General features: G+C 37.1%; 1 protein-coding gene across 1 annotated transcript in view; it reads right to left on the minus strand.

The window, feature by feature from the left end:
• Positions 1-26,185, minus strand: part of RNF217 (ring finger protein 217) — a 136,085-nt gene that overhangs the window by 44,596 nt on the left and 65,304 nt on the right. Inside the window, exon 2 of the mRNA XM_032651703.1 lies at positions 8,648-8,881. Coding sequence (XP_032507594.1) covers positions 8,648-8,881 — 234 coding nt within the window. The remainder of the gene's footprint in view (positions 1-8,647; positions 8,882-26,185) is intronic.

Consider the following 26,185-nt stretch of genomic DNA (forward strand, 5'->3'; position numbering starts at 1 on the left):
GGGAACAGCAGTCATTTTCACTTCTAGTAACACAACTGAGGGGCTCTCATGTCCTCAGAGCTAGTGTCTGGTTCTCCACGAGGCCCACCTGGGTGGCAGCTGGGACTGCTTTCTTGCCCTTCCTACTACTTCCCGTGCAACCTCATAGTAAAACGCATTAAGTGAGGGGGCTTGAAAGACAGCAAAGCTCTGCTTTTTGTAATTGGAGAAGGTCCAATGAACACAATCTGTCTATTGAAATCTTAACCAGATGAAATGCTACTTGCTCCAAGATGTCTTCCCTATTTCTCCCAACCAGATTCAGTATCTTGCAGAACTTACATTACACGTAGCTATCTAATCTCCCTAACAGCCTACAGGTTCACTGAGGGCAAAGGCTGCTTCTCCTTCACTCTGTTTCCTGAGTTAAGTAACACAGAACTTGTGGCACACGGTAGGCACTCAGTAAGTTCTTTGTAAAATGAATTACTTTGCACAGAGCAAGTACTGCATATTGGCTAACATTACATAAATTCCAAGAAAACCCAACATGTCTAATTTATGACCAGTGGCTGAGATGGTATCATTGCTTCTTAGATTACCAAATGATGTTTACTAAATATTTTACCCACATAACATTTTACTGAACATCATGATTAATGTGCAAACTCTTCTACAAGAGGCAAGGCTACAAGTGTTTCAGAAATAAAGTTATCAGAGTTAGGAATCTTGACTAACTTGTTCTATAATCCATGAACAATAAAAGAACCTCATATTACATTTTTTTTACTTCTGAATTCCCTTAGTTTTTCTAGAATTCTGGGCTACAGTGACACTCAGATGACAAATTAAACCAACCCACTTGCCCGAAGCAAATGGTATTTTCTCTTGACAGTTCATCATGCCAATAAAGAAATAACCCACATAACAAAAACAGACTTCAAAACCAAAGAGCACCCCAAATAAGTCTTTTCTTGCCTAAATACTATACACTCCTATATTCATAATTATTTTAAATAAATCACAAAATCATTACTTATCAAACTCAAAATATTAGACAACATACTCGACAAAATCGAGTATGAATTAACTCGATTTTCCAAGAAGAATCTGCTTTATTAGAAATTCAGATTAAGACAAATACTCAAGAATGAAACATTCATCAAATCATTTGACCATTCAACAGATACTTATTGAGCACCTTCAAGTAACAGATACTGAGTGTACTGATTTTAGGCACATCGAAAAGAATGAAAATACTGTCCTCAAAAAAATTACTGAAGGCAGACAGATATAATAAACCGCAAGAGCTATAAAACCATGTAACAACTGCTAGAGTAGACGCTTGGACAAGAGGATGCCATGAGAAATGTGCCTCAGGGAAGGCTAAAGAGTAGAAGTCAGAGAAAATACGGCCTTGGAAGATAAGTGGGATGTCACTGGGACAAGTGACAGGATAACACTTCAGGCAGAGTCCAGCCTGAGCCACCATCGAGGCCTGAGAGCACACGGTGCACTGGGGAAATAGTAAGTGCTCCAGTGGGGCCCGAACAGAGGTGTCACTTCAGCTGCGTCAACCCTGAGCCTTGTAGACGTGCCCAAAAACAGGGTCCAACTAGCCTTACATTAAGGTTCCTATACTCCTGATGTGTCTTTCAAAACACGCTGTGGTCCAGAAACTTCTTATACGAACCATATAGAACTTGTGGCTGTCTGACTAGTATGTCCTAAAGAAACTGATCAATATACATGTAAATAATCACGACATCTTGTAGTTATAAAAAGTTTTGTAACAACTTAAGGAGGTTTTCTTGAAGAGAAGAATATTGTGAGGAAGTGCTGGGTGTTACAGACAGGAGAAAAGAAGTCTCTTATGCGTGACTTCAAATATTTTCAAGGAAGCACGATCTGCTCCCTTTTAAGATCAAATCCTAGAGCAAGAGTGGCAGTGGCGGAAGGTTCTCCAAGTGGGAAAGATGACTTGACTTCTTGCCTTGATTTTATTCCCTAAGATTTTACCTCCTACTTGGGAACCTCTCCCTGAATGTAGTGCCAATAACACATGGGCTTCATGAGGCACTGCTCCCTAAACATAGTCCAAACGTGGTCAAGTGAGCCTTCCCTTAATTTCTCACAGCATAGCTTAAACTAAACTGGAAAATGAAAGGGAAACTTTCCTAAAGGTTGGGGACCAAATAAGGACAAGAATGCATAGTAACTCATGACAAGATAACCTAAATGGAGATAGTGTTTATTCATCTAAATAACTTTACCGACATCCCTCTTATGGTTTCCAGGCTCCTTTGACATGTGCAACACACTACTTATTGCACAATACATTCACTTCAATGCTAGCTTTTATTTTCAACGGAGAGGCATGCTTTTCTAGGGCAGTATATAGGAACTTGGGAATGGAGGTTTTGTTCTTTGAAAAGAGTCCTTCCTCTCTTCCTAATTTGAGAATCACTGTTCCATACTAACCCATCTTGCTTGTATTGCCAGGAATCATCTTTAAGCATTTATAGACTCTTCCTCTAAACCTAGAGAGCAAGGCCCAGAGGAATATCTGAGTCTATTTCTTCCACCTCTTCATAGATGAATATAAAGTGTACTGGAAGATTCTGCTCTGATTTGCATAACCAAATTCACTAGCCAGAGCAGGATGGCATCATCCGGTTTTCAAAAGGACACCCTATTCTGAACACAACACAAAAGGCTAACATCTCACAGAGATACCCACGGAAAGAAGCAAGAGGGCTAAGTACAGAGTGTACGTGAGAAAATGGGAGTATTCTCTGTAGCCAATAGGTGAAGCAGGAGAAAGAGATCTCAGCCTGAATGTAACAATGAATCTTTCAAAATGGAAGGGAATGATTCTATAAGTAGCAAGTTCCCTAACAATGGAAGTGTTCAGTGTCTGAATGGTCACCTGGTGTAGGCATATAGACTAATGCATGGGGTTCCCTTACAGTTCTGAGATGGCAGATATGGAAAAGTAGAAATACAGAGTAAACTAGGTGAGAAATGCACAGTCCTAACATCTTCCAGATCCCTTTATAATGGGCGCAAGGCTTGGCTTACTTTTACCCACTATTCAGCAGGTTGTCAAAGAGAAATGATTCTTCACTTGTCTCTTGTGCTGAAGATACAAGGGATGATGTGATGAAGTGAAAAAGACAAACAGTTCTCAATCCCATGGCTGGTCAATTTATGGTAGCCATGAGCCTCTATTATTACAATTATTGTAGTTTTTTCTCTTTTAAGGTCAGATGAAGGCTAAAATTTCAAATGAATTCCAATATTTGGCTTTTGTTGCTAGAAGTTCCAAGTACAAGTAAAGACTCTATAAAATATTACGGCTAACTTATGCATCAAGACAGGAAACAAAGAACAACTTTAGCAAAGCATCTCATTAGTAACTACAGGGAGAAACACATCCTAATAAAACTTAGTAGGCTTGCATCATAGCTGAGCGCTATACATTTGTTTAGTGGAAACATATATAACACACCCTTTGTTTAAGATGGCTTCTTTATTTTTTTTTTAATTTTTACTTTATATTGGAGTATAGTTGATTTACAATGTTGTGTTAGTTTCAGGTGTACAGCAAAGTGATTTAGTCATACATATGCATATATCTATTCTTTTTCAGATTCTTTTCCCACTTAGGTTATTACAGAATATTGAGTAGAGCTCCCTGTGCTATACGGTAGTAGTGTGTATATGTTAATCCCAACCTAATTTATCCCTCCCCCACAAAATGGCTTCTTTAAACTGGGCTAGAGGACTTTTATCTTTATCTCCCTCACAAATCTATGCTCGCAACAATCATTTAAGAAACTACACTTGTTTTCTATCGGCTCCTGACATCAATGATGCGTTACTGCCAAGAGAATTCAGTGTGTGTCGTAAGCTAAACTGATCTTGCCAGGCTGAGGCACAATCTGACTCCCAATGTGTAAACACTGTCAACCTGAAGTGATGGTGTCGAGGGAAAACAGAAGAGCAGAGCAGCATGCTAACTACACTTTCATGCGAAAGCTTTAAACACTTTTATAGATGGAAAAAATTCCTCAAATCATGTTTACAAGAAGGAAGCTTAGGCACATTTTATTCATTTATTTTTTATCTATTTCTATATAAATGAAAATTGCTCATTGGAAGTACAACTGAAGAGGTCCAGCTGGGATTTGAATAAACAAAGGACAGGCAGGCCCCCAGAAGCAGAAACAGTGGGAAACCATTGCCATCCCTAGGGCCAAAGAGACAAGGGAAGAAAGAATTTTCTGGAGCCTAGTGAGAATTAGAAACATGGTGGGGGGGGGGGACTACCTAGGGGGAAGCCACAGTCATGAGGGACATAGCTACTGCCAGAGCTTTGGCACTGGATTAGGAAGGGAGTAAGGAAGTAATGCATCAACTATTCTCCTTTCCATCCTCCCTGCCAATGCCAACCCTTGGTTGAACCCAAACAGAGACTGAGATGGTAAGGGAGTCGGGGAAGCAGTCCAAAGAGGTATCTTTCTGGAGTTCAGGACAGGTCATCGAGGTTTGAATAACTGACAAAGGAAGAGGTAAGCTGGGTATTACTAGAATTCCAGCCTTTCACTTAAGCATATTTTAAAGTACACCAATTAGGAACAACAAACCCACTGACTTGATTATACTCTTAAAGACCTTAGAAAAGTTCTTTTCCGCCTGAGGAAATAATGTATTTGTGCAGTTTTATAATATAAACTGTGATTTCAACCCAGAAAATTTATGATTACAAGAGAGAAAAAGTAATGCATAATATACAAGGTAAGAACATGGAGTTTCCTCAGGACATTTTATTGGCTTTTTTCACCTTATGATGAGTCAAAGCACTGTTTTGTGAATTATCAAGGTTCTGCTTAATAGTTGTGGGAGAAGAGTGGGGATTATTATTAGTTTTGCCTCAAGGAAACCATAAAGAGGATTTTCTCCAACATGTTCCCTGTGTTGATTTATGCATGCCCTTCAACTTACTCCAAATCAATATGAAAAGGGGGATCGTTTCTTGGTCTACACTTGGAAATAAGAAGGAAACCCAGAACTGCCCCTACCTCAGTAGAACTCCTAGGAGTAAAGTAAGTACATTTAAGTATCTGCAATCCTCTTCTCTCTCCCGTGAGAAACTGTAACTTTTCCCACCTCCCAAAACATATATTTCTGATTTCTGTGAATTCAGGGAACTCCTCCCCTCCTCAAATATTAATGCTTTCCATCAGATCACTCCTAGCGTTAGATCCATGCTTCTTGGATATCTCTTTGATGCCCCAAAGGGTCTTCAAAATTAACTTTATCCCACATTTCAAATGATTAGTTTTCTACTCCCCAAACCTGCTCCTCTTTCTCAAGACACAGTCTGTTTCACCCCCCTTTACTCTGACCATCCATCAGTCACCCCATCTTTTATTCCACCTCTATTCTTTTTGACTCCTCAGTCCCTTCCCTAATAACCCAGGGTTGTTCATTCTGCTGCCTTTGCCTGATAGTGATAATAAGCATAATAATTTCTAGCATGTGTTGAGCACTTAGGATATATCAGACATGGTGCTAAGCACTTTATATGTGTGAACTTGTTTAATCCTTATTACACTCTTATGACAGGTATTATTACTACCACCAGTAAAAGATGCAGAAACTGTACTCAGAGTTACAGAGCTAGCATACGGCAGGATGAGAATTTAAATTTGGTTTGAAGCCTGTGCTCTGACCCACCTTTTCTAGCATAGCAAATTCAACATTTCAAGGCTTAGTTTAATGTGTTTGCCCTTTACTGAAGCCTTCCCAATCTCTCCTGTCTTTTCTTCTCCTGTGCTCTCAGCATATTCCACCCACATTTATTATGCATTGGCCCATTTATTCGTTCCCTCAAGACATATATTTTGAGAGAATACTCTACCAAAGTGCTTGACACAGGTTATCAGCAGTAAGCAAGTCTGGACCTGGTCTCCTAGAGACCAGTGGGAGAGACTTTAAGCAAATAACCACACGAATACACCATAAAATCTTAGCTGATAATTGCCATGGAGAAAACCTTCAGGTGCTGGTGATGTGTCTGTCTCCAGGCATCACCTGAGGACCATTACAACCATAACTTCAACATTTTTAATTTCTCGATGCTAACTTGTTCTCTGTATTAACATTCATTTGGAGCTGCATTAATAAAGTGTAGGAACCGTTCAGGTTAGAAATTAGATTTCTAAATGGAAACAAATCAATCTTGTAGAAATGGAGTGGTAAAACTTTTTGGCTTCATGAGTTGCAGGGATGAGAAGGCAAATGTTATGAATGAAAAAGACTGGATTTGACCAAAGGCAAGGTTGTCTCAATGTAAATTTCTCAATTCGGGAATATGCTTGTACTATTTCACATAGTAAGAGTTTTATTGCATTCAGAACGTAACGAAAAGCTCTATTTACTAAATTTTTGCCAGAAGATGTTGAGTGAGGGATAAGTTTACCTAGAAGGTTAAACTGGCACCTAAAAGGTCTTGTTACTGCTTGTTGATATATTCTGCGTATCCCTCTTCCACCTGCAGTGTACAAAAAATTTACAAAAACCTATTCAAATGAAGTACCCAAACATGATATTTTATATCTCAAATTTCATATGTGATATACTCAAAGGTATTTCCTCCTATAAAATAGCTATAATATTTTCAAGCAATTTTAACCTTGTATGTTAAGTGCTTCTGAATTGACAGCAGAAACCGTAATAAATGCTCAAAGAATGACATCTCGGATCAGGACATTGTAACTCGACTCACAAAGAATAATACTGAAATATCCATTACAAGGGTTTTATTAATAGATACAATTTAGGCTCTAAGCAGTATTATGAAGAGAGTTTAAACTGCTCAGACATGTTACACATTAGCAGTAAACTTTTTTCTATTTCTGTTGCCTTATGACTCAATTTATTTTCTTCAAGTAATTGAACTCACTGCTCTTAAAGTTACGACAAACTATACCAATTTGGAAGTGGGTTCTGTTATTGGGAAAACTGAATTTTAAAAAATACAGCAAACCTAAAAAATATCCATGGCTTAGCCCCAAAGAATGATGGTATTAGTCTCAGTTTAGGGTGCTACAGTGTAATCACGAATATCACAGGGGCTTTGCTGGAGTATCCATGCCTGCGCTCCCTTTACTCATAATACCCAGACAGGCATGGGCATGTGAATCAGGTAGTTAATACTAATGTGAGAACTTGGAGTTTAAGGATGAAAATGCTACACAAACATTAAACTAAACATATAAACAGTAAAAATCATTGCTTCAGGAATTGTGTAGAACTATGCAGAATATAGAACAGGAGGATGGATAATTTACCTCTTCCATTATAGATCATCTTTTCTGTAAGAGTAAATAAGAGTCACAACAATAACCACCCCCAAATTCTGCAGTAGCTTTATTTTTCTTGAGAGCTGCTTAATAGTTTCACTTTAGGTTGAGATTTTTCATCCCTCACCTATTACCAACGATTTCAATTGCTTCATGATCAGTAACATCTAGTTTGTGCTGATTTCTGCTTCATTTACTGCAAAGGTTCCCAATTCTGCTACATATTAGAGTCACCTGGTGAGGTTCAGCTATTTGCAGGACAGTTGTTCTGGGGCGAGAGGGTTGTGGGCTGGAGACCAGACACTGGAGTGTCTAAAAGCTCGCCAGGTGATTCTAATGTACAGTTAGGGCTGTGAATCAAGGATTTGCTCCCACAGTTGTTGCCGTGGTTTCCATGCCTTCAGTCTTGCCCTCCTCTGACATCCTCTATATGCTGCCAGAATGATCTTCCTGCAATGCCCACAGAATTAAACTCAAGCCTGAGCACAGTGTAAAAGACTCAACATGATCTGCTCTTAAATACCTGACCAGCTGCCTCCCCGCTACTCTCTCTCCCTAGCTCTATCAAGCACTCATTTCCAACACGCCTGCCTCAGCCTCCAGCCTCCAGGTCTGACCTTGCTCTGAAATGCTCTCCACTGTTTATCTGCCTGGAGAACTGCATCTTCTCCATGAAGCCTTTCCTGACACGCTAGCCCCCCTCCTCGGTCAGTGTTCTCAAAGCACAAGTGTATTGGGTTTCACGTTTTTGTTTTTTGACTACTCATATTGAACTGTCATTTTAGAACATATGTCTCTCTCACCTTCATTAGACATTTTTATGAGCAAGGACTGTGTCACATTTGCCACTGTATCCCCAAAACTTAGCATGCTGCCTAGCATATACTGGCATTTTGTATTTGCTGAATAAATAGCATATTATACTATTTTCACTTATTATAGACAGAACCGGGGGAGGACTCACATTGGGTTCACTGAAAAATTTAAGCTTGTACTAAAAGACTTAGTATTTATTTAATATTTAGTAATAGCAATGATAATTACTTTAAAGATTAGTCTTTCAATTAGTGAATTTTACACAGGTTAAAGCCAAAGAAGTTTAATTAAATCCTCAATAGTGCTCTAACGATGATAGTCATAGCATCCCCAAACCATACATTTTCAGAATCATAGCCATTGTATACTCACCTTGGACTCGATAAGGGAAGGAAGCCCACTTAATGCCTACCACAAGTTGGCCTAATTTGGCTGTTCCCACCATGTGCCATCTAACCCACAACTCTGGTGAACATGCTTACTTTGTATTTGCTTTCTGATCTGGAAGGGGTGGGAATATGTCCTTTTTTCTTGAAGGTTGTAAAGTGCTTGCACTGAGGACATGGCTTGGTGCTGGAATCAATACGGCCAAGTTCCAAGAAATACTTGTATTTGATGGAGTCTTCATGCGTTAAGTTATAGATAACCGTTGTTTCTTCCAAGAATTCAAAACATTCTGTGATAGGGCATTTGATTTCCACTTGGCCAAGTTGTACCTGTGTGAAAGAGCAAATGGGAGAGAAAAAAGGTGCCAGTTATTAAGCTTCTCTTCCTTTTTCTTTTTCTTTTTTCATACAGTACTGCTTATTTCATGATTACTGTAAAGGATTATCTGTCATTTTTCATGATTCCTAACATAATAAATGATAATCACTTTGGTACCTATATCAGGCAGTACCAAATAAATAATACTATATAATGTTTCCAAAATGATTGATAGTGTGTTTAAGCATTCTCTATCATTAAATATAATGATAATCAAATACGAGAACTTAAATGGGCCTAAGCCACAGGCTCACCTAGGAAGCAAATTTTCATTCCATCCTCTGGAAACTGCAGGATGAGATAGCATTCAGACAATGAGCCAACTAAAGGAACAGCTAGGATGAAAATGTGTTTCAGATTTTTCAACCTTACTACAAAGTTTCCTTACTACAACCTTACTCAGCAGTAAACCTAGGGCACATTTAACTACTTTAAAAAGACAAAAAAAGAGGATTTTGAAAGTACTTATATATACTACATCTAGTAGTTTAAAAATCACTGCTAGAGGGCTTCCCTGGTGGTGCAGTGGTTGGGAGTCCGCCTGCCGATGCAGGGGACACGGGTTCGTACCCCGGTCCAGGAAGATCCCACATGCCGCGGAGTGGCTGGGCCCGTGAGCCATGGCCGCTGGGCCTGCGCGTCCGGAGCCTGTGCTCAGTGACGGGAGAGGCCACAACAGTGAGAGGCCCGCGTACCGCAAAAAAACAAAACAAAACAAAAAAACATTGCTAGAAAAACCCTCTATTTTCCCTGACTCTTCCAGGCAAAGAACATATAACTGTTCCCATGTCATCAGAATCATAGGAACAAGTAAGAAAACTAAACCAATCCTAATGCTTTAAAAAAATCCCTATGAGATCTGGCTACTACTGAGGTAATTTATAAAATGAATTTCTTCAAAGAACTACAGAGTTAGATTAGGAGAGAGGAGAAGGAATATACTGGAATGCTACATTTACCATTTATTTGGTAGGGGATTCTACAAATGGTTAGCATTAAAAATTACAGTATAAGATTCAAGTACAAAGTGTGGCCACAATTAAATTTTAAAAGATGAAGAAAATAAGCTACTTTGAAAGAAGGAGGACCTGGAATTGTTTTCCACAAGTAGTGAGCAAGAACTCTTTATATTCATAGCATCATAATCTCTTTTTGCTCATCTTAGGGTAGGTAGCAGAGGGAGGTAGTGAAAGCTCCAAAAGGCAAACAACACTAAACCATTTCTTTTTCACTTGGGTGAACCTGACATTCTGAGAAGGCAAAACACATTGACCTTAATGAGAAAAGCGCGCTATGAAAATGGAGGGAGGAATGAGGAAAGGCCACGTGATCCAGGGGAAGACAATCTCTGCAGTGAGCAATTAACAAAACCCCTAAATTCATAGTAACTTTTCTTTTAACTTTGCTGTGTATCTGGCACAGACTTGAGGAAAGGTAGTGAAGAAGCTACAGGCTGAAGGATGCCTGGGAACAATATATTTAATACTAGTAAAGAACATGAACCAGACGGATAATGAAATGAAAAAATCTGGCTTTGGGTAAACCATTTTATTAGTACTGACCTGCTGAAATATAAGTTGCTCTATCATCTTATGCTACAATTGTACAAAACATAGTCCAGAGAGGTCTTTCAAATATTAGCCCAAAGCAATTTTTTCTACTTTTTTTGATGAGTCTGCTTATAGTTACAATCAGATTTTATTTTTATACTTGTTACAGAGTTATTATAACCCAAATTATGTTTTGTAATAAATTATTTTCAGTTACGGCTGAAGGCAGAGGCTGTACAGATGAACTGGGCTCAGAGCAGGAGGGCAGAGCACACAGCCATGTCAGGAGTCTGAAGTAGACACCTAAGAAAAGAGAAAACTTCCGTTTTCAGCGTGTGAAAGACAATTTCTTTTCACTCCACATAGAAGGAGTCCACTTGGATCATCTCAAGGGACTCTCGCTTATTGAAGAGCTGCATACTTTGGGGAGTAAGAGCTAGAATGTTTTACTCCCAGGTCAATGTTTTAACCTGGCCTCCCTTGCCTCTAAGTTTATTTATTTTAAGTATATAAATAATAACAATGGAAGCAGTAATTTCACAACCACCCAGAGAGTCGGGTCGTATAGAAATGGACCGTGGTATAGGGACCAGAACCATCCAAGGCAGCTCAAGGGAGAGAGTAATCTGGTCACTCTTCCTGCAGTGGGTGTTCATTACCACACCACACTGGGACACCTACCATCTAACGTCCAACCAAGTGCCTTTTCTTCTTCAGTGTCTCTTAAATCTGCCTGTAAGTCTATTCTATTTCCATAGCACACACAATTTCCTTATGCTTCACACCCTCTGCATCTTGCGTATTCCATACCTTCCCTTCTCTCTGAAAGCTCCAAAATCCCTACCCCACTACACTGAGCCAAATGATCTCATATTTTATTAAACAGACAGAAGCAATATGATCACATTCCTTTATCTTCCCACTACAAACTCTCCCAATCTATGTCTGTCTCCATCTTTTCTGTCTTCCCTCCTTTTTTTTGTATTCTTCCCTGTTATTTTTTTTAAGGATCATGCAGCTTGATCTATTCTCTTCATCAGATTTTTTTACAGCTTTAAAAAATTTTTTTTAATTTATTTATTTGGCTGCTTTGGATCTTGGTGGCAGCACTTGGGATCTTTGTTGCGGCCTGAGGGATCTTTAGTTGCAGCATGTGAACTCCTAGCTGCAGCATGTGGAATTTAGTTCCCTGACCAGGGATCAAACCCAGGCCCCCTGTATTAGGAGCGCGGAGTTTTAGCCACTGGACCACCACAGAAGTCCCAAGTCTTCCCTTTTTTTTAGCTTTTATGTTTTTCTTTCTTTGTTTTTAATTTTTATTTTATATTGGAATATAGTTGATTTACAATATTGTCTTAGTTTTAGGTGTACAGCAAAGTGATTTAGTCATACAGATACATATATCTATTCTTTTTCAGATTCTTTTCCCATATAGGTTATTACAGAGTATTCAGTGGAGTTCCCTGTGCTATACAGTAGGTCCTTGCTGATTATTTTGTATATAGTAGTGTGTATATGTTAATCCCAACCTCCTAGTTTATTTCTGTCTTCCCTCCTTTTACAGCATAAGGCCTGAATCTACTTCCAGGACAACTGCATGAGTCTCTTGAAGTGTTTGTTGAGAATTCAAATTTCCTGGCCCACCTACGGCTTATACAATTTGAATTATTGCTGGTAAGCTAATATTTGGCAGTTTGGAACAATTACTCATACAATCCTTTGAATTACTCATACTTCTTCATACTAACAATATCCCCTTTTTCATAATAAAATGCTACTCATGACCTATGCAATCTCTTGGCCTCTACATGTCTATCTTTTCCGAATAATCTCCTCAATTTCTGAATAACTTCCTCAAAAGATCACTAAAAACCAATAATCATGATTAAGCAAAGTGCATTCATTTATTTATTCAATAAGGTACATATTTCATCAATTCATAAGTATTTCAGTATGGGTCTAAAGAAAATAAGAAATCTTTAAAAAACATAATCACGATACCAAATATTTTCTAAAATGACAATAATTCTTTAATTTCAATGTAACAGTTTCAATAACATCATCTAACTTCTATTTATAGGATTTTATGTACTTAACATCCTTAAAACAAAGGTCTAAATTTCTGTTGCGGTCAATGCTAATACTACTATTTATATCACTGAAAAATATGCTAATTCTGAACAAAAACATGTCCATTCTTGTAAGACAAAATTACTTAATTCTAAAACAATCTCCAAGGGTGTTAGTAAGAGACACAATTATCCACTAGATAATTATCCACTACCTCAAGCTAGATGGCTAATTTGTCACTTGGGGGAACTCAAAAGTAATTTAATGCCACAGCCACAAGTGAGAGAAACCACTGGAAAAGTGACAGGTTATTTAATTAACTTTCAAAAAACAAAAAAAGAGAGAAAATATAAACCTTGGATTCGAAGCTCAGTTTATCAAATGCATGGTTTATGAATTTGATCTTGGTTTTAAGTGTTGATCATGATAGTTTACAGTGTGCCTTGGCCTTTTGTTCACTTAATACCAAGGGATTTCAGATTTCCTCTATCATTAAAAAGGAACATATTAATATGGCAGAGGAGAAGAGAATACCACAACAAAAGCAATAACAATAGTCATGAAATGTATGCAGCACCTCCTCCATGCCAGGCACTGTTAGAAGCACTTTCTGTGCATTAATTACTTTGTGGCAGAGAGGCACAGTCATTTTTAGGTTCTACATTTCTCCATAAGGCTGCTTTACTGATAAATATGCTTCTTTGTTTACTCAGCAGGTATTACAGAGCATTGTGCTGGATGCCTTTGATTTTTTTAAAAAACTAATGAAAACCATCAAGTCAAATATCCCAGAAGTTCTCTCAACCCCAAGCAAGAAAAATATAAAGAACATCCACTTAAGCACATCAAGTAAAAGTGCCAAGTACCAAATACAAAGGAAGTATATTAAAAGCAACAGAGGAAAAAGACATTCCCACATAGAACACTTCAGCCCCAGGTCCCTTGCTGGTAAATTCTACTGAGAATTTAAGGATGAAATAACACTGATATTACAAAACTACTCTTAGTGAATAGTGATAAAAAGGGGGGGGGGAAAGGGGGGGATCACTATTCAGGTTGTTTTATGAGGCCAGCATAATCATGATACCAAAACCTGATAAGGACATTTCAAGAAAGGAAAACTACTGACTAATCTCTTCGTAAACACAAATGCAAAAATCCTAAACATTAACAAACCAATCTAGACAATACATGAAAAAGATAATACATCATAATCAAAGTGGGCTTATTCCAAGAATGCAAGATTGGTTTAACATTCAAAAATCAATTGCTATAACTCACACATTAATAAAATAAAGGAGAAACATCATATGATTATCTCAATAGAAAGAGGAAAGGTTATTTGATAAATTCAACATTCATGCATGTTAAAATGTTAGCAAATTAGGATGAAAATTCCTTAATCTAATAACAAGTATATATAAGAAAATCTACAGTAAACCTAACACTCAATGGTGAAATATTGAAAACTTTTTTCTTAAGACTGGAAATTGGGTGAGTACGCACTGCCACCATTACTAAACATTGACTAGAGCTAGCCAATGCAAGAAGAGAAAAAGAAAAATGAAAATAAAATAATTAGAAATGAAGATATAAAATCCCCCATTTTTTGCAGGTTGCATAATTGTATATGCAGAAAATCCAACATAATCTACAGATAAACTATTAGGATAAATAAGTGAATTTAGAAAATTTGCTGAATAGGTCAATACACAAAAATCAAACTTACTTCCATACACTAGTAACAAGCAATTTCAAAATAATATTTAAGAAATAGTATCACTTATAACATATTAAAAACATCAAATATGAATAAATGCAACAAACAATGTTCAATACCCCTGTATAGAAATATCTGAAATATTTTTGGGAAAATGGAAAGAAGTAAATTAATGGAGAAATATATCAAGTTCTTGAACTGGAAGATTCATTAAAGATGTAAATATGGTCCATATTGACCTACAGATTCCAGGCCATCTTAATAAAATTCCCAGCAATTTTCTCTCTCTCTTTCTCACTCTCCCTCTTGCTCTCTCTCTCTCTTTTTCGAGGGGAATCATCTTCTAATTCAAAATTAGAAGATGATTCTAAAACTATATTAATTACAATAGTGTGATGCTGGCACAAGGATAGATAAGGATAGATATCAGAAAAATAGAACAGAACCACTTACATACGAACACTCGATGTTTCGAAATTATAGAGCAGTGGGGACAATGTTATTCTTCAATAAAGTGTGCTGGGTCACTTAAATATCTATTAAAAAAATATGTTTGATTCCTACCCCAAACCAGGTAGACTGTAGCTATAATTATAAAAGGTGAAACAATAAAACTTCTAAAGATGGTCAAGAAGAATATCTTCATGTCCTTAGGGAAGGGAAAGATTGCTTACACATGACACTAAAAAAACTCACCATTTAAAAAAAGTGATAAATTTGACTAAGTAAAATTTAAAACTTCTGTTCATCAATAGATACTGTTAAGAGAATGAAAATGCAAATGAGAATTGGAAAAGATACTTGCAATATGTAAAGAATAAGGTTTTGCTTATCCAGAATACATAAAGAGCCCTTCCAAATCAGTAAAAAAAAAGGCAGACAACCAACCCAACAGATAAATGGTCAAGAGGATGTTCAAGTGACCAACAAACATGAAAATACGTTTAACTTCATGAGTTGTCAGGGAAATGAACATTAAAACCAAAATGACATGGAATTTTGAAGGAATTAATTAATTGAGCTCTCATAACTCTCAAAGATTCAGCAAAATAATGTTTAAATAGTTAAAACAATAACTATACAATTAGTACAGTATTAATTTTCTATTCAATCATGCCAAATGTATTTTTCTATAGACAGTCCTCCTTTATGTTACTTAAATTTCTTTCTTCTTTCCTCACTACCCAAACTTTCATGCTCCCTTATCCACTTAAGTAAAATTTTATCCAATAGGTGAATTGCACATTCAGATTTGGGAACTCAAGCAGTAAAAACTGTTTCTTAATATGTGGAAAGAATTATAAACTTAATCCAATTTTTCTCCTTGAAAAGCACACTGAGATATATTATTAGGTTTAAGCAAACAATTTTTAGGATTCTATAGCTTATCTTGATTCTTTAAGAAGATAACACCCAAATTCTAATCCATCCTCAAAGAATATTAATAAGGAGGGCTTTTTCAATGCAAATCACTGAGTAAGTATTTAGACTGAGAGAGAAATGCATAATGTGTGCTCAGATAAACAGAATGCGTACATATTCATTTAACTATAATCAATTTTACCTTTTGAAAGGTAGAAATTTTAGAACAGGCTAGATATTTGGATACACTAGAGAGGGAAATATTTCTAAAAGAAAAAAATTTGAGCTTACTCTGTTTAAATGTTGTCCACTCTTTTTTTCATCATTACACTCATTTAAATCAGATATTCCAATTTATTACAATCAGAAAATAAAGATACTACATAGGTAATTTATGAAAAGAACCCTGGAATGGAAATCAGATATAGGATTCTGGTGTTATTAATATTTATGTGGCTGCATGTCCTTGAGTTCCAGGGACACACACAACCAAATCTCTTAGAGATGGACAGATTCACCTTTAGGATTCCCTACTGGCGCTAAAATTGTATAATTATAATATATGCTCTAACTTACAAAAAGTGTATGTAAGCTCTAAAGCTTTAGCTCTAGCTTAAAAAGCTGTAGAGGTTAATAGTTAAGAGTAGATTCCAGACTCAAATTGGCTCTGCTCCTTACTACTAGTTGCTAAATCTTTCTCTTGCCCAGCATCTGTATCTGTAAAAATCTGAATTTACCAGTAGAATTTTGTTTAGAGGATTGTATGAGTTGACTTACATAAAATACCTGGAATAGTACCTGATAGGGATACTCAATAAAAGTTTGCTAATATTTACCTTTGTTGATATTCAGAAAGCAGTATTTCACAAAATTAATTTCAGAAATTAGAAACTCTTTTATGCTTATTTCTTATACAAGGAGAACATTTTAAATTCTGTAATCATCCGTAATTCATAATTCAGTACTCTCATTCATAATTCAGTGTTCTTCCTCCAAAAGCGTATATGTAAAGGAAGATAACTAAAAGTACAAATTACATGAATATACTGTAGAACTGAATGCTGAGATACAAAGGAAAAACAAATCATATACATTTACATCAAAGGTGTCCCCATTTTAAAAATAAATTTAACCAAGAATGGAAATACAGATGCATAATTATGGAAATGTACATATATAGTTCACATTAACAGACATAAAATAGCTTTGGAAATATTTTAGTCAATCCAGTACCACAGATTAATAATCAGTATTACTCTAGTGGGAGAGGGAAACCTTAAATTTTGTTTTACTCAGAGGTTTAATTTCAGTTAAAAGGGGCAAGTGAAAATTTCAGAGACTAGAAACAACTTTGGAAGCTTTCAAAAAATATATCACAAAGCTCACAAGAGACCTTTTGTAACTTCTCTCTCCCCCTCTTCATTGGTGTCTTTCCCTTGGCTTTCAAACTATGCTTAAATATCCTAAAAATGCCAAAAGCAAACAAAAGCAAAAGCCATTGGTGGTTTAGTTATGGAAAAGTATTTTGCCCTTCCACAAATCATATTAAATTCGTTTAACAAGTCTGAAAAGTGACATAAGAAAGCAAAATTTTGCAGATACAGGTGATTTTGAGGATTTACGAGTATTAGTGCCCAGTTAGAGCCACTGACTCAAGTGTGGGTATGTTTAAGGTACTGGATTCAAGGAAAATTATTGCAAAACAGACATGTCAGCCCAGACATGGGTAATGTAGTAGCTCCTCCAGTTTTTTCCCCTGTACACACCAAGGTAATTTTAATTCTCTCTTGGGTCTTGTAGCATGTTTACCCACTGTTCTTGGTAAGGGATTGTTAAATGCTTGAAGATAGCTGTCATGTCCCTTCAGTCTTTTTTCTCAGGAAAACATCCCACTTCTTTAACTATTCCTCACCTATTGTTTGAAGACTTTCCTTCTTCCTACGTTGGTTTGTAAAAGTGTGATACCCAGAAACCAAAGCCATCATGCAGGTGTGGTCTGGCTACTGGGGAAACAGGATTATCCTCAACCACAGTAAACTGAAAGAAAGGAAAAGGAAAAGAAAAAAGTCCTCAGGAATTATAAGTTACCAAAATTAACCCAAGAAGAAGTAGAAAATGTGAATGGGCCAAGTATAATAGAAGACATGAGGGTATGTCTTCTTCTAGGAAGGCCATCTATTTCCTAGATTTTCACCTTTGTTGCAATTGAATATTCTCTCACTGAGAATATTCTTGATGAAAAATAATATTCTTTTTCTCTCTGTGGTTTTTATTTCTTTCCTTATCTTGTCTCTTTCTCATTTTCATTACTTTTACTTTGGTCCCTAAATCAGGCTCCCCAAACAATTAATCTTTTGTTTCTTAAAATAATTAGCTTTGGGCTTACTTATCTTTCATATTGCTTTTTTCTTTTAGTTTTCCTTTCTTTTGATTTTTACATTTAGTATTATGCTCTCCCTGCTTTTGTCTCATTTTGTTATTTTTTTTCTAGTTTCTTACGATCACTTTGTTTTCTGCTTTCTCTTTAGTAATGAATACAGTTTTTGCTACGTTCCCAAAATTTTGGTATGAAATGTTCTCTCTTCATTATTTTCTAGGCAGTTTATTGTCTGTTTTTACTTCCTATTTAAGTGTTTCTTAATTTCTATGCAGTTAAAACTTTCTTTGGTAACTTTTTTTCTAAAATTTACTTGATTATGAATAGAGTAGGTAGACTGTATAAACTATTAATTTTGATGTATTAAGGTTCTTTTCTAGCCAATTACATAATCTTTTAAAAATGTTTTTTGGATATTAAAAATATTTAATCAAGAGAAGTAAGATTCTATATAGATTTCTATTAAATCACAGCTTTGATGATTCAAGTCAACTTCTCTATGGGCTCATTAATTTATCTACTCAATCTGATTCTGAAAGAGGAATACTGAAATTGCTTACTATAATTTTTTTCAAATTATCTTTGCACTTCTAGTTTTTATATTTTTGGTTTATATGTTTGACTGCAGTGTTTCTTGGTGCATACAGGCTTGTGACATATCTTCATAAATAGTCTTCTCTCTATCTGGTGTTGTTTTTTTTTTTTTTTTTTGGTACGCGGGCTTCTCACTGCCGTGGCCTCTCCCGTTGCGGAGCACAGGCTCCGGACGCGCAGGCTCAGCAGCCATGGCTCACGGGCCCAGCCGCTCCGCGGCATGTGGGATCCTCCCGGACCGGGGCACGAACCCATGTCCCCTGCATCGGCAGGCGGACTCCCAACCACTGCGCCACCAGGGAAGCCCTATCTGGTGTTTTTACATTTAAATTCTACCTCAACCTCATCAGAAATTAATACTACCACTTCCTCTTTTTATTGTCATTTTCCTCCTATGGCTCTGCTCATTTCTTCTCACCTAAACTTCATTTTAAATCACTTTGCTGGAAATGATTCTATGGATTAATTAAATACTCAAATATTTATTCAGTGTCTACCATGGTCAAGGCACTCTACTAGCTACTGGGGGGAATTTAAAAATGAATAAACTACCTTCAAGCAATTTTCAGTTTATTAGGGGAGAGAGACTTGGGCATAAATAACCATGGTTCAGGTGGAGAAGCACAAAGGAGAACTGGGTTTGACTGCTCATGGAAAAGAAGGTATTTTAGTTAAACTATGAAGAATGAAAAGGATCGCAATGAGTAGATTTGACTATGTCTTATTTCTTAAATAGAAAAAAAATGAAAAATAATATGAAATACATATCTGATAATGTTAGGTCAGAAAACATAATAAACACTGTATTTGTATATTATAAATATGTAAAAGCATATATGAAAAAACATAAACTGAGAGGGAAGAAGAAAGAATTATTAAAACGATTTTTCAGGTTGTGGAGTTATTTTTTTCTTATTTAATGTTCTAGTATTGGTTTTTTTAAATAAATTTATTTATTTTTGGGGGGCATGTTGGGTCTTCGTTGCTGTGCGCGGGCTTTCTCTAGCTGCAGTGAACGGGGGCTACTCTTTGTTGCGGTGTGCGGGCTTCTCATTGTCGTGGCTTCTTTTGTTGCGGAGCATGGGCTCTAGGCGCACAGTCTTCAGTAGTTGTGGCATGTGGGCTCAGTAGTTGTGGCACACGGGCTTAGTTGCTCTGCGGCATGTGGGATCTTCCGGGGCCAGGGCTCAAACCTGTGTTCCTTGCATTGGCAGGCAGATTCTTAACCACTGCGCCACCAGGGAAGCCCAATGTTCTAGTATTTTTGTTACAATTTTTATCATTCAGTAATTTTTTTTTGCATCAGTGTTTTCTGACTCTTAATAGGTGACAGATACAGTGGATAGCAACACCAGTAAACCAAAACTTTGCATTGGTCTTGAAAACAAGAGAGAATACTGAGAATTATGGGTCCAGGATTTTACTTATCAAAACTAAATTATGAACATTATTTAAGTTTGTTTCTGAACACACTTGGTGGTCTAAGTTTATAGCCTCTACCATTGCACTGATGGATTCTGGGCTCTGTCCTAACCCTCTGCAGGGTGCAGTGGAGAAAACAGACATTTCGTAAGTCAACTAAACCCTGTGGGAATCTCATCCCACACGGTCCTGCCATCATCACAGCTACTTCACAAAAAGCAACATTCCTTTCATGGAGCTCATGTCAAAATTGTTTGTTTTTTGCTTTTTTTAAAAAAAATAATATCCAGAAACCTTTCTTCTTGAAACTTGTTTAACAAATAGAACAACAAAATCACTCCTTACGATACTGCTTGTAAACCTGGAGGTAGTCCAAGTTTGACAAACTTTAAAAATACATGTTCTGTATTTTTATTCACAGCCATTTCAATATTTGGTGGTTTTTTTTTTCCCCTACAGGTTTTGGTCTTTCAATACTGGCAAGCATCAGTGCTTTCCTAGACTTTAACCCAAGTTAACATCATTTTTTAACTTAAAAAGAGCAATTTCAACAGAGCCTTTTCATGCCAAAAACAAAGTATCTTTGTGCACCATGCACCCAATTCTAGGAATAGTCTGTTCATTACCTGGAGTTTTTAGATTCGAGAAAGAAAAATATAATTCCATTCTTGGCTTCTATTCATTATTTCCAGATACAAAACACTGTTTAGTGTAGAGTGACCAAATTTTCCTTTCTGTCTCCCAGGAATAAAGTTAAAATGTATATGAATATGAAAAGAGAAAAAAATGTGTTTTTTTTAATAAAAAGTGTCTTCTCTTTTGATGTTTGAATTTTAATACCTCCAAAGTAGGGAGAAATCTTTGCCTAGGAATATAGAAATCTCTTTTAAAAATATGATTGAGCTAGAGAGGTATCCAAAAAGGCTAGCTTGGTGAATGAAAAGTTTTGTGGTTAGAGTGAAAAAGGGTTGGAATACCTGGTATACCCACTGTGTTAAATGTCTTGATTTACTGCACATACACTTGAGAAAACCCCATCCTGCTTCAACTGAGCTTCTTTTCTTTAGGAGACTACAGTACAATGATGAAAACCTCTTGACCTTGCTGCTGGCCAACAAGGTAAATACTGCTCTTGCATTAGAACGGAGACTGCTCAAATGAGATTGTTTTCATTGAAATAACAAATCACTTAAGAAAATTAGCTAAGACAAAGTATAGAGGAAGATGGTAAAACAGAGACCACAACAGAAGACTGTGAGCTATATGGAAAGAGTAGAACACATCACCATATTCTAACAGAGAAAATAATCATAAGTAAAAATGAAATTCAAGTTGTTTTTAAAAACCCTTATACTTGGGCTTCCCTGGTGGCGCAGTGGTTGAGAGTCCGCCTGCCGATACAGGGGACGCGGGTTCATGCCCCGCGGAGCGGCTGGGCCCGTGAGCCATGGCCGCTGAGCCTGCGCGTCCGGAGCCTGTGCTCCACAATGGGAGAGGTCACAACAGTGAGAGGCCCACATACCGCAAAAAAAAAAAAAAAAAAAAAAAAAAAATAGGAAAAATTGTAAAGGGAGAATAATAATTTAAAGGTTTTTTATAAAGCACTTACGAATACTATATAAAAATATACATATACTAATACTGTTTTGTATTAGTACTATTTCCAGTTTTATTATATGTTCTTACCTCACTTTTATATTGAATTACAATAAATTTTGCCATTATATTCCAGAAGTTAAATCCTCTTAGAACTACTCAGAGTGTATATATATATATATATGTATATCAGGGGATCCTAACCTGGGATCCTGAAATTATCTTTTACTATTACTATTACTTTACTGTTACTCTTTGCATGTGAAAAAAATGCTACTGTATTATGAGTACATTGTGGTTCTTTTGTATTTGTTTTAATTTTTTTCATCCAGTAAGGGAGACAGATTTGGGCAGTTAAATCATTTACATACCCACCTGTTCTTCCATGAAATCAAGGGTCATCCAGGAAAGCAATGCGATTCTTAGAGAGTTTAGGGATTGCATACGGAAACCTGCCTACTAAAAAGACTCAACTGATAAACATCTAACTTTGATTCTTTTTTTTTTTGTGAGAAAGGTTTTTAATATTTGTTTTAGTTTTGCCCTCTCAAAACAGGAATGCCCAGTGCCTTTTGTCATTCTTTCTACCACAGAAAAGTGGAGCTCTGATGACATGTTCGTGCTCTATAGTAAAGGCTTAAATTGTAAACCTTCCTGAAACTTCTGGTACTGTCACAGTGAACTGAATGATGGTGATGATGACAGCAGCAGCTAATATTTATTGAAGCTTTAATCCAAACCCAGTCACTGCCAGAGCCTGGACACATTGTCACTAAGCAAGCCCCTGCAGATGCCTCTCCAGACTTGGCAAAATTAGTCACCTGGAATAATAATGCCATGTCGCTAGAGGCCACCCAGAATTCTTAAATGCCTAATGAAAAGCAGTACATGCCTTTCGAAACATGATACTTGGATGAGCATAAGCAGTCTGTAGACAAGCAGATGGTCCGAAGCACATCTGGGCTGTCATCATTGAGCAGCAGCCTTTCTCTGGGTCCCTCTAGGTCACTCCTTCTTTACCTATGAAACAGTTCTAATTTCCACCTCCTCCTCAAGTCCTCACCCCAACCTTTCCTTTCAGGTGACTGATACACACGCAATCAACAACCTCACTCCCACTTGACACGGTAAAATATAAGGTGTTCAGCCGAGAACCCCTTCAACTTTCTGTTCCCCATACATTCTCTTCCACCCTTCCTTCCTCTTTGGTGGAAAGCAAGACCTTCCAAGCTTCCCAAGATGAATATTTCTACCTGCCTTGTCAGGAATCTCAACTCTCTCTGGTAACTTCAGACAATCAAGCATATGATGTGCTCAAGTTTCTCCCATCAAAAAAGCAAAATGAAATAAAAACTCATTAGGACCCCTATATGCCTTAGTCTCTACATCTTAGTTTCCCTCCATTTTTCAGCCCAAGCTAACTGAAAGATTAATGTTCTTGTCTCTGTGTCCACATTTAAAAACCCACTACAATCTGTCTCACCCCTCCACTTTAAGTCACTCTCTACAAAATTACCAATGACCTTCTCCTTCCTAACTGCCCTCATGAATCCTTATCTTACTTGCCTCCTCTGCAGCACTGACCCTGCTGACCTCTGCTTCTTTCTTGACCCCTAGGACATCACATTCTCTTGGTTCTCAGTACTTCCTTCTGTCCCTTTTGTGAATTCTTCCTATGTCTATCTCTTAAATCTTCCTGGGTTTCCAAGGCTCCGTTTATTATAGATTGTTCTCTGAGAGTTATTCCTTCACCCCTATGGTTTCAAGTCCACACATATGCAGAAGGCTTCCCCACGTAAACCTCCAGCCCAAATCTCTCTACTGAGCTTCTGATATCTACATGCAATTACTTGCTTGATGTCTTCAGTCACATACCTCAAACTCAGCCTAAAACCAAACTCATCACCTCCCCATCTCTCCCTGACAGCCCACTGTCCTTCATGTTCCTTATTCCTGTGAGTGGCACAGAAACCAGAAAACAAGGTATTCTCTCTCCTGACTTTTCTTTGCCTGTCTCTCCCTCAACCAATCAATCAACAAAATTCCATTTTATTCATACTTCAAAGAACCATTTATATCTTTTGATCTCCACTGCCACGAAGTCAGCCCAGGCTCTGGAGTACTCTTTCTAAAACACACATCTGGTCATGATACTCTACTAATTAAAATTTCAATGATGATAACTTTGTGCTTCAGGATTAAGTGAAAACCCCTTTGTATATGAAATAAAGATCCAATTAATGATTTGATGGCTTTTCTGGATTCCCTATTGCCATTGCCCCATCGCAAGCTATGCCCCAGTCATACACTAGTTTGCCTCTAGAACCTGCTGTTCCTTCTACCTGGGACATGATTCATGCACATGCGTCTTGCCTAAATTCTGCAGGTCTTAGCTTAGACGTCAAATCTGTAGCAGCCTGTGCTCATTCCTGTCATTTTATTTATCCCATTACAGACTGATTGCTTGTATTTTCCATTATCCTATAAATTTTTTTGAGGGCAGAAACTCTGCCTTGTTTATTCTTGCATTTCATATACCTCACTCACTACCTGGCACAGGGTAGGTGCTTAATGAATATTTGCTGAAATTCCAAAAGAGGTTAATATAACTAGTGTTGGTTTTCCAGGTAGTTTTCAGGTAATGGATCTGTAGCCACAGAAGGCTAAGGGTCAAGCAGGGAGCACAGATAGAGATGATAAAGGGGAGCACGGGGCCACTAGCCCAGGGGAGGCACTAATTATACGGGAGGAAATGTGATTTTATTTGTTTTGTCTAGTGTATAACGTAGGCTTGTAGGAAGAATAATTAATGTGTTGTTCTGGATCATTCTAAGGGGTTCTGGGAGGGAGGGGGGTGACAATCAAATTAGCCTTGATCAATAGCTCTAAGAAGATAAAAAGATCAGTTATAACTACCAGGGCAGAGAACTCACATGGGCTGGAAGCCCAGCCTTCCTTAAGGGGAAGAGACACATCCTTGACTGGACACAGGTTCAACTACTGTACCCAACATGTTAAAGGAAAGAAAAAAGGCTGGGATGTAGGAAAGGAAACACTTCTGGGCCTCTCTAATGGTCAGCCCATCCTTCCTAGTCCAACTCCTCTAAAGTGTCCCTAGGCTGCTCCGATTACGGGGCACTGATTTTTTTTTTTTTGCTTTTGTTTGTGTTTTAATGCACTAGCTGCCAACAGTGTTACTGGCTGACCAAAATTTCACTAGATCCTTACTATATATAATGGAACCATGTAAGTTTTGTTAACTGTTGAATAATATCATCATTTTGAGGAAGAATAGAAACATATTTTTTCTCCCTAAATGAAATAGGTCTGGTAGACCTATTTCTCACTTGCTAGAACTAACTGGAAATCAGATATCAATCATACTGGGGCCCTGGAGTGTAGGGAAGTGTTTGATAATAGTCTTGGGGTCTCTTGTGTTTGTGCATAAATGATTTTATAAAGGAAATGTGGAAAACAGAAAAAGGGGAAAAATTAGGTTTTGTCTTATCATCCAAATGTGAACAATATTAACAGCTTCATATATATCCTTCTAGAATATACTGTATTCTACAGGCACACTAAATTCAATTTGGCATCCTGCCTTTCCATATAACACAACATGAACATTTTCCATGTTATTACCACTTATAATCATCATTTCAGAATGTTGTATAATATTTCAGAAAGTAGAGGACCCACAGTTAACCTGTGGAGACTCCTTCCAATTTTATGCTATTATAAATAATGTGGTGATGAATAACTTCATGCATGAAGCTTCTTCTGTATTTCAGATTATTTCCTTAGGATAGATTCCCAGAATTGGAATTATTGGGTCAAAGAACATGATTATTATTAAGACTCCTGACATATACTGCCAAACTGCTCTCCAAAAGCCGTATTTATTTACAGTCCGTGATAGTAACCATTTCACCACAACTTGCTCTGATTAGTACCATCATTAAAAAACAAGCATGCAAAGTAAAACAACAAAAGAAAACCTCCGATACTTTTGCCTTTAATGTGATAAGCAAAAATGGCAATATTTTTCTTTTTATATGTGTGGTTTAAACATTTTTTTTTACTAATTGTAAGCTTTCGTATATACGTCAGTATATTTATTTGTTGTTTTCTCCTTTCCTGTGAATCTTCTAGCTATGTGCTGACTTGAAAGAGTTTGATGACCTGTACATACTATTCAGTATTCATGAAGATTATATAATACTCCATGTGAAGAAAGAATAGTTTCCAGCAAGATGAGCCAAAGCAACAAGCCTGTATCCAGAATCCAACCCTGAACAGATGTTTGCTTGGCAGCCTAGCTGCAATAATTAACATCAGAAAGCAGGGCAATTAAAAAAAAATACAACCAGATCTCACATCTATGAATCATGGTTCTGTAAATGTCCCAAACCATCTGGATGACTGGGCTCCAATGCTCCATTTTGAGAAAGACCTGAACGATAGTACTAAAGACAAGGGACCTCTGAATACCAAATGCTCATCGGATATTGTTTGTTGCCTCTTAAATCACTTCTCACTCCCTACCTTTTAATAACGGATATTG

This window comes from Phocoena sinus, chromosome 12 (assembly GCF_008692025.1).
Source record: "Phocoena sinus isolate mPhoSin1 chromosome 12, mPhoSin1.pri, whole genome shotgun sequence".
Lineage (NCBI taxonomy): Eukaryota > Metazoa > Chordata > Mammalia > Artiodactyla > Phocoenidae > Phocoena > Phocoena sinus.